Source organism: Salvelinus namaycush, chromosome 13, assembly GCF_016432855.1.
Source record: "Salvelinus namaycush isolate Seneca chromosome 13, SaNama_1.0, whole genome shotgun sequence".
Lineage (NCBI taxonomy): Eukaryota > Metazoa > Chordata > Actinopteri > Salmoniformes > Salmonidae > Salvelinus > Salvelinus namaycush.
In genome coordinates this window covers 9,653,870-9,663,203 of record NC_052319.1, presented here as the reverse complement: position 1 = coordinate 9,663,203, position 9,334 = coordinate 9,653,870, and the positions used below count along the sequence as shown (strand labels likewise).

The 9,334-nt window shown below is 40.4% G+C and overlaps 1 protein-coding gene across 1 annotated transcript in view; it reads right to left on the bottom strand.

Annotated features, from left to right (window-relative positions):
* The window catches only part of LOC120057755 (protein Wnt-10a-like), a 21,985-nt gene extending 13,080 nt beyond the window's left edge, over nt 1-8,905 (bottom strand). The window contains exons 1-3 of the mRNA XM_039006230.1: nt 8,892-8,905; nt 7,153-7,478; nt 3,874-4,247 (exon numbers count right to left, since the gene is read on the bottom strand). Of these exons, the coding sequence (XP_038862158.1) occupies nt 3,874-4,247; nt 7,153-7,478; nt 8,892-8,905 (714 nt within the window). The remainder of the gene's footprint in view (nt 1-3,873; nt 4,248-7,152; nt 7,479-8,891) is intronic.
* Nucleotides 8,906-9,334: the final 429 nt, after the last annotated feature.

Here is a 9,334-nt window from a genome sequence, read left to right as displayed (position 1 = left end):
AGTAGTAGTAGTTTTAGTTGTAGTAGTAGTAGCAGTAGTAGTAGTAGTAGTAGTAGTAGTAGTAGTAGTAGTATTAGTTTTAGTTGTAGTAGTAGTAGCAGTAGTAGTATTAGTAGTAGTTGTAGTAGTAGCTGTTGTTGTAATAGTGTAGTCGGAGGAGTAGGAGTAGGAGGATGAGTAGTAGTAGTAATAGTAGTAAAGGTGGTATTATAATAATAATAATTATTATTATTATTAGTAGTAGTGGCAGTATTAGTAGTAGGCGTAGTAGTAGCAGTAGTAGTAGTTGTTGTTTTTGTAATAGTGTAGTGGGAGGAGTAGGAGCAGGATGAGTAGTAGTAGTATTAGTAGTAGTAGTAGTATTAGTAGTAGTTGTAGTATTAGTAGTAGTAGTTGTAGTTGTAGTAGTAGTATTAGTAGTAGTAGTAGTCATAGTAGTTGTAGTAGTAGTGGTAGTATTAGTAGTAGTCGTAGTAGTAGTAATAGTAGTAGTAGTTTTAATAGTGTTGAAGGAGGAGTAGGAGTAGGAGTGGTAGTAATTGTTGTATATTAAAAAATATATATAAACTCTTTAAGGTATGGGCACTTTCTCTTCTTTGTTTCTTTCATAAAACATACTGAACTAACCCATAACCCAATTCCCTGATACTGCTACTTCTGGTCATCTCTGGAGCAACACAAATCTGACACATATCATCCACTTTGTCCTACACCAGAGCAATAATACCATTGTCAACACCAAGCATCTGTCCATGAAATCAACTACATTGGCTGGGAAAATCCCCATGGAATAACACATTTATATTATTCCAATTGATCACATATGGTATCACAACATCAATCAAAGAAAACTAGCGTTAAGTATAACCAAATTTTTGAAGGAAACTCTTCGCATTCCAGACCAATGCTATATGGCCATCATAACCAAGCTTCTTTATTAGCCACATGCTACACAGGGAAAGCCCGTAGTAGAACGTCGATTAAATAGAACATTCATAAATTGCAAGATCCAAGTGGCTTGAACAGGAGTTATGGCAAAGACATCCACAACAAGCATAAGTGGGCACCTTGCTTTGAAACGTAAGAATGACAGGAAAATGTATGTATGCATGAAGGTGAGGTGTGGTGACGACAATTCATTCATTTTACAATGTAATTACATCTATTAGCCAATAAATGTCAGCTATGATATTTATTTCACGTCATCAGTGAATAATTTCCTATATAGATATCTTCAAAACCATACTACGACTATGAGCACTTTCGAACATAATACGCAGCTGCGTCCTTGGGTGTTATTGTAACAGCTAGATTACAAGCATTACTAAGAATAAAGTGGGATTGGAGGCCTGACTCAAAGAGACCACACTCGCAAGGCAATTGCATCATGTGGAGAAATCAGTGAGTAATCTGTATTGATAGGTCAACTACTGACTTCTGGGCCAATAAAATCAGACACTGTGTCTCAAAATGACGTGACCGTTAGGATTCAAGTCATAATCATCTCATTCTTTACCTGCTTTCATGGTAATGTGTCTTTGTAGGGCGGCCCAGCCCCTGAAGTGACTCTTATCAACAGTATGCAAGGTTTCCTCTGTGTTGTCTTAGGAAAGCTGCATTATCTCACCAACCCCCACTCTGTCACACCTCTGGGAAGCAGAGGTTCTGTTGTCCTGACATTCTGTAGGTCTGACGTCTGGTTGGACGTTAACTTAACAGTAATGCTATTAGTCAACAACTCAGATGTTGAAGTCAGATGGTTATAAAAGGGTCTTAGCTTTCCCTTCTTTGTTCTTGACCTGAGCTGGTGAGATACACTCTCTCTTTCTCTCTCCACCTCTGGGACTCTTGGGGCATGGCCTTTCAGGCTGACTTCTCTCTCTCTCTCTCTCCCTCTCTGATCATGCCTAGGATAATGTCTTGTAATGCTTGTTAATGCTTAAGCTAATGCCTTCATTCATTTTACAATGTAATTACATCTATTTGCCTTTGATAGACAATTCTTATTCTTTTCGTGATGCTTTATTCCTGTAACTCAACTATAGTCTCTTGCATATTGCTGAATAATTTTTATGGAGTCAGATAAACAGTAGGCTTGTTAACATACAAAGTGCATAGTCTTATCACGGGTCGCATGTGAAGTACAGTTGAAGTCGGAAGTTTACATACACTTAGGTTGGAGTCATTAAAACTCATTTTTCAACCACTCCAAAAATGTCTTGTTATTAATTAACAAACTATAGTTTTGGCAAGTCTGTTAGGACATCTACTGTGTGCATGACACAAGTCATTTTTCCAACAATTGTTTGCAGACAGATTATTTAACTTAAAATTCACTGTATCACAATTCCAGTGGGTCAGAAGTTTACATACACAAAGTTGACTGTGCCTTTTAGCAGCTTGGAAAATTGTAGGTGTACCTGTTGATGTATTTCAAGGCCTACCTTCAAACTCATTGCCTCTTTGCTTGACATCATGGGAAAATCAAAAGAAATCAGCCAAAATTTTAGAACTCCACAAGTCTGGTTCATCCTTGGGAGCAATTTCAAAATGCCTGAAGGTACCACGTTCATCTGTACAAAGAATAGTACGCAAATATAAACACCATGGGACCAAGCAGCCATCAAACCACTCAGGAAGGAGACACTTTCTGTCTCCCAGAGATGAAAGTACTTTGGTATGAAAAGTGCAAATCAATCCCAGAACAACAGCAAAGGACCTTGTGAAGATGCTGGAGGAAACAGGTACAAAAGTATCTATATCGACATAACCTGAAAGGCCGCTCAGCAAGGAAGAAGCCACTGCTCCAAAACCGCAAATAAAAAGCCAAACTACGGTTTGCAACTGCACATGGGGACAAAGATTGTACTTTTTGGAGAAATGTCTTCTGGTCTGATGAAACAAAAATAGAACTGTTTGGCCATAATGACCATTGTTATGTTTGGAGGAAAAAGGGGGAGTCTTGCAAGCCGAAGAACACCATCCCAACCATGAAGCACGGTGGTGGCAGCATCATGTTGTGGGGGTGCTTTGCTGCAGGAGGGACTGGTGCCCTTCACAAAATAGATGGCATCATGAGGCAGGAAAATTATGTGGTTATATTGAAGCAACATATCAAGACATCAGTCAGGAAGTTAAAGCTTGGTCGCAAATGGGTCATCCAAATGGACAACGACCCCAAGCATACTTCCAATGTTGTGGCAAAATGGCTTAAGGACAACAAAGTCAAGGTATTGGAGTGGCCATCACAAAGCCCTGACCTCAATCCTATAGACAATTTGTGGGCAGAACTGAAAAAGCGTGTGCGAGCAAGGAGGCCTACAAACCGGACTCAGTTACACCAGCTCTGTCAGGGGGAATAGGCAAAAATTCACCCAACTTATTGTGGGAAGCTTCTGGAAGGCTACCCAAAACATTTGACCCAAGTTAAACAATTTAAAGGCAATGCTACCAAATTCTAATTGAGTGTATGTAAACTTCTGTCCCACTGGGAATGTGATGAAAGAAATAAAAGCTGTAAATAAATAATTCTCTCTACTATTATTCTGACATTTTACATTCTTAAAATAAAGTGGGGATCCTAACTGACCTAAGACGGAATTTTTACGAGGATTAAATGTCAGGAATTGTGAAAAACTGAGTTTAAATGTATTTGGCTAAGGTGTATATACTTCCGACTTCAACTGTATATATAATATGCATATATATCAAATATTACCCCACAACATCTTTTCCATTTAAACTCCTCAATGATTTAAGAATACATCCCAAATGACAATCTATTTCCTATAAAGTGCACTACTTTTTATCATAGCCCCTACCACCCACCACCCCCAAACAGCCCTCGTCAGTAGCTGAAACGCCTCCTCTCACCTGCCTGCCAACTCTGTTGTTGTGGAGCCTCATCCTGGCATGGATGTCCTTGTATGTCTCGCGCGAGTCCAGGAAGTCCCTGGAGAACTTCTCCCCAAAGTCCACGTCGGGGCTACAGCCTCCCCACTCCCAGGAGTCCTGAGGCCCGGGCAGGTCTGCAGGGAAGTGCTCCATGACTCCGTGCACCATGCCCTTCCCCCGGTGGATGGCCTCCAGCTGCAACCGGTTCAGTTTGATGCGGAAAGCCTCCTCGTCGCCTCTCCGCTTCTCGTCGCAGCCGCACGCCTTCAGCTTCCCCATGGAGCAGGCATTGGACACGGCGTGGACCACGCCCGCTGCCGCGATGGCGTATGCGAAGGCGCTCTCTCGGAAACCTGAAAGAGAGGAAGAGAAAGAAAAGATTAACAATAGAGATACTATCCTGTTATAGTCCTTTTGATTCCTACTGCACATACAGTACAGTGCAGTAGATGACTATCTGTGGAGCTATACAGAAGTCCAATGAGCCCTGATGGGTTTTTGAGATACACTGCAGTACCCGTATAAACCCCCACCCTACCTCACAGCACAACAGAGGCAGAAACATCTGGGACAATAGCAATTAAGCCCAAACACTTGCATGTCTCCAGGCCCAGGGGCTGAGAGTGAACAAACCCCCACCATCCTTTCAACATAAGGATCTGACAGTGATCATTAACAGGGCTGGAAGTGGCCGGTGGTGGTGCAGCAGATGTGAGCACTGTATTGTTAATCCCCTTTAAAGCTCTCCCTTTATTGAGCTCTCCAGCATGTTTACAATTAACCTGGCTACTGTTGGAAACCGTTTGATCTGCCTGCCAAATCACACACAGCAGCCGCACGGCGTCTCAGCCCTAATCAGGCCAGTATGGGCTGCTCTGTCATGCCATGCATGTTATGGGTGACGCAGCAAGGCAGAACAAAAAGAAATAGCAGAAAGTTACCAGTACTAGGGTTTAAAAATTATGCTTTTTTCCAGAAATCCTGGTTAGAGAATTTCGGATTTCCTGCTTATTGCTTTCTGATTCCGGGAATCTTCCAACATGGATTTCTGGAAAACCTGGAAATATTGGGAAAGTTACCAGAATTTTGCAACACTTGCCAGTACATACTGTAAATACGCCCACATAAATACATATTATTCTACACATCTTTGAGAGAAGGCTTCACATGTGTAAGGCGATTTTGAGGACCTTCCTCGTGTTGTTCGTGCAGAATCCTAACATTGTTACAGCAACTTAATAGACCTAGAGTTTCTCTGTCCAGTACTGCCCATTTCAAGGGTTACAGGGTAACATACAGAGCATATTCACCACAGGTGTCTGTCTATACTGTACTCTCCTTAGTGGTGATCAGAGCTAATAGCCTGTAACCATGACTCCCCGAGTTCCTGTAAAACCAGCCCTTCTCAGAATCACTTACAGAAGACAAAACAAAGTGCTGTAAAAGAAACATGTTTAGAACATACTCAAGACATTAAAGGGGAAATCTGCAGTTGCTACATCCATTTTTAGGCTTATAAATGAATGAAATGTACTAATTGATTCTTGAATATGACTTATTAATGCCTCATGACCTTAGTTCAACTGTCGTAGATGTGAATAAACACTATATTAAAACATGGTTAAAACTATAAGTGTGATATCATGAATGGTAAGTCCTTGCATCCGTAGCCCTGCCTATGAATTTGAGAGTGGTTGGATTTCTCCAGCTCAGACGATCAGCTTTTTACTGAAACGGGTGGGGATTACGATTTGGGATTGTTTCAACTGCTTACAGTTTGAGGAAAAATGGTATTACTACAAACAGCCCAATTTGTCACTATTGTAGAGATGCTCAGTGTTACTTATCCTGTGTTATTTCAACTTGTGATATTTGTAACAATGATTTTCTTACTTTTTGATGACAAAAAGTAGACGTGATCGAGACAGAATTCGATTGATGACATTTTTATAATTTAAAAACTCCCAATTGTAACTGTTATTATTAAATATGTATAGGTATACAGTATCAATTAGAAATTACATTTGGAGACAAAAAAAAGTGCCGAAGTTTGAACAAGTCCTAAACTGGCCATGACCCCAGTTCAATGCATATTGGGGCTTGTAAAGAAAAGCCTTAAAGAAAAGCATCCCAAGGGTATAGAGGATAGATAAGATATAGTCGATGACGTTCCATTGATCATCCCCTATTCACTCACTCATACACACGCACGTACACACGCACACACACACACACACAGTTGTTTTTCCACCTCTCCAACTCCCCATGATTCCATGGGGGACGGAGGACGGCACTTAGATGCAGCCCAGAGACACAGACATGAAAATGCTGTTTTAGATTTCCTCCCTAGCAGGCTGAGGCGAGAGACCTGGAACAAATCAATCTAACAAATAATTTAAAGTGAGAGGCACGCCCGGCTGAACTGATGGCTGAGGAAGTGGGAAAATGAATTAAAGATTAAAGAAAACTGTCACTTTGTGTTACAGAAACCAACTAAACAGGTTTATGTATTACCACTGAGAGTTGGGAAAGTGCTGAGAGCAAATTCACAGCACTTGCACTGGCAGAGAGTAAAAGCATTAGCCGGGCCCCGAGAAGGCTCACTTTATGTGTCTAACTGGCTTTGTAGCCTAGTTTTAATTCAGACTAACGTAGAAATATGGCCCCATAAAGTATGTCAGAATAAATCAACAAGCAGATACATGTTTGAGGTAAAGAGGATATGTTTCCTGTAGTAAAATTAGATATCCAAACAAACAATTAGATAGGGCATGCATAATATGCTGCATGTGCAAAACCCACTCATAAAAGCTTCTAAACAAAAACTTGCATTAGCTTAATAGCTTCATATCTGTCGTTTCGCTACTGTATTTCCTACTGTATGTTTGTTGACGTAGTACAAGAAAATATGTTTCATATAATGCAACTATGTAACGAAATATTCATTCAAAGTAAGCATTTCTTAGCGGATGAATCAACTCATTTAAAAACGGTTGTTTTTGCCTCAGGCAAAACATACCCATCCATAACCAAATGCCAGAAATCCAACAACAAACGCTGTGTGTAAAGTGAATGAGTAAAGGGGGACGTGTGGGATAGGTCCCAAATGGTATCCTATTCCCTTTATAGGGTAATACGTTTTACAAGTAGGGCACTATAGGGAATAGGGTGCCACTTGGGATGCAGATGTGAGAATCAGAAGCACCTTTTTTAACTCAGGAGGGGACCCTACCCCATACTGTCTGTTAGGTGACTCACCTCGTTTGAAAACCACACTATCGTATGGGATCTTGTTCCTGGTCTCCAGGCTGGAGCAGTTCCACCTGTGTCCTCTGAACTGGTGCTGGCACTCATGGATGGCGATCTGGATCCCTTGGATGGCCGAGGCGGTGACGTCGGGGTTTCTCATGCACACCTCCAGTTGTCTGTGGTTCAGTCCAGGCAGGTTCAAGCACACGGTGTTAGCATTGAGAATGGGGTCGATATTGGGGATTTTCAGCCCAAGAATCTTGTTGGAATCTACCCTGGAACACAGAAGGTTTGATGTTAAGGTGTGTCTGTACTGTAGCACATGATTGATACTTCTGTGGCATGTAAATCATTTGTAACAACTGTCATTTACATGACAGGAGTCAGGTGTTTTACAGTATTACACTTCTGAGAGTTTATGGTTATAAATAGTTTCTGACAGTATTGACTCATGAAGTAGTTGAAGGTCGAAAAGTGGCACGTTGTACATTGAGGAAATGAAAAATTCAGTTTTAATGATTTTATTGTTATGCATTCTAAAATATATTGCCTGTTGCACACACACACACGTGCGCACACACACACACACACACACACACACACACACACACACACACACACACACACACACACACACACACACACACACACACACACGACAGCACATGGGGGCGCGAGCACACACACACACCAGTCAATCTCAGGAAGTTCATTACATAAATATCCATTTGTGCAATCATTCATATTGGCAGAGTTGTTACTGTAATCCCAGTACTGATCAAAGAAACATGTTTATGAAATGTCATTGATAAAAAAACAGATTTCATTTCTACAACTCATTTTACCATGTCTCAAAGCACTCTGGGACATCAAACTTTAAGTCTCGCAGTCTGATATTGAATGAAGGGGCATGTCACCAGAGAGGACGGACACCATGTTAACAAGAATGGAAAATAAACACTCAGTTCAAAAGTGTGGGATAACTTTTTAGAGTCATTGAAAATTCCTAAGAGCAAATTCCCATCACTTTGATTCTGAGTAGAAAAGTACTTGGGAACATTGGGAACATTTATGTAAATTATGATAGATATGTAGTCTGTCTGTGATACAGCATCCTCATCAGTAAAACAGTTATGCAGAAGTAAACATTTGATATCCCTTTAAATCAACTTTGGGTTATTACAATAGCCTAAGCAGAATACCACACTGACCCAGTATGGAACTAATATCGTTTTTTGTTGTTGCTGCTTACATCTCATAAAAACCTCCATGTGCATTACATTATCATGCAAAGAGTCTGATCTTTAGGACAGTAAAGTTAGTCATCATGTCAATAATATGATACTTATTACTCAGTTATGACAAACTCATATAATGCTAAATGAACATGATTTGTGAAGTTAAAGTTGCTCTGAGTTATTTATTGTACAGTACTTAATTGCACAATATGATTTGTGAACAAGAGCAATGCCTACAAGGAACCTATAGTGATTGTGCCAACATAGACGAGAGTGTAAACTGTAGCTAGGTGCTGCAAAATGTAAATAAAATCACAGCCGAATATAATGTAGCAACTGTAGGTTGTAATGTGGTGCAAACTTTAGATAAACACTGGCACATTCATTATTGTATTAACTTATGAGTATATATTGAAGATGAATGACTACACCAGCAAAAGTAAAAGACTACTATTCAAAGAAATCTTCAGGTAAAATATTTAAGTAAGTAAATGAAACTTCTCAACTCACCTTTGATTGAACATAGTGATTGCCATCACAAGACATATTAGGCGGCAGAACGAGAAATCCATTGTATCGCTTGTTTTTGACAAAAGATAAGAAATGACATAGAGCGTGTATAACAAGTTATATGTCCCTCTAATATCTGTCCACTCCAGAGTTCCGGGGGACGCGCTTTTGAGGATGACAGGTCTTGAGCTCAAGTATGGATCTGATTTGAGAACTGATAAAAGACTGACAAAGTGCTGGATGTACCTAACGACTGCAGGACAAGTCATTCAAAGAACGACAGAGTTTGACTGCACTATCTGTCAACTTATTGAATGAAGATAATACGTTGGAAGAGAGACGACTAAACACGCTTGCATGCTATCGCACATCTGCACAATTGTACGACAGCTCCGCCAAGATATTTGCATTGGAATACATCCGAAAGTCGTGGGTGTACTAAT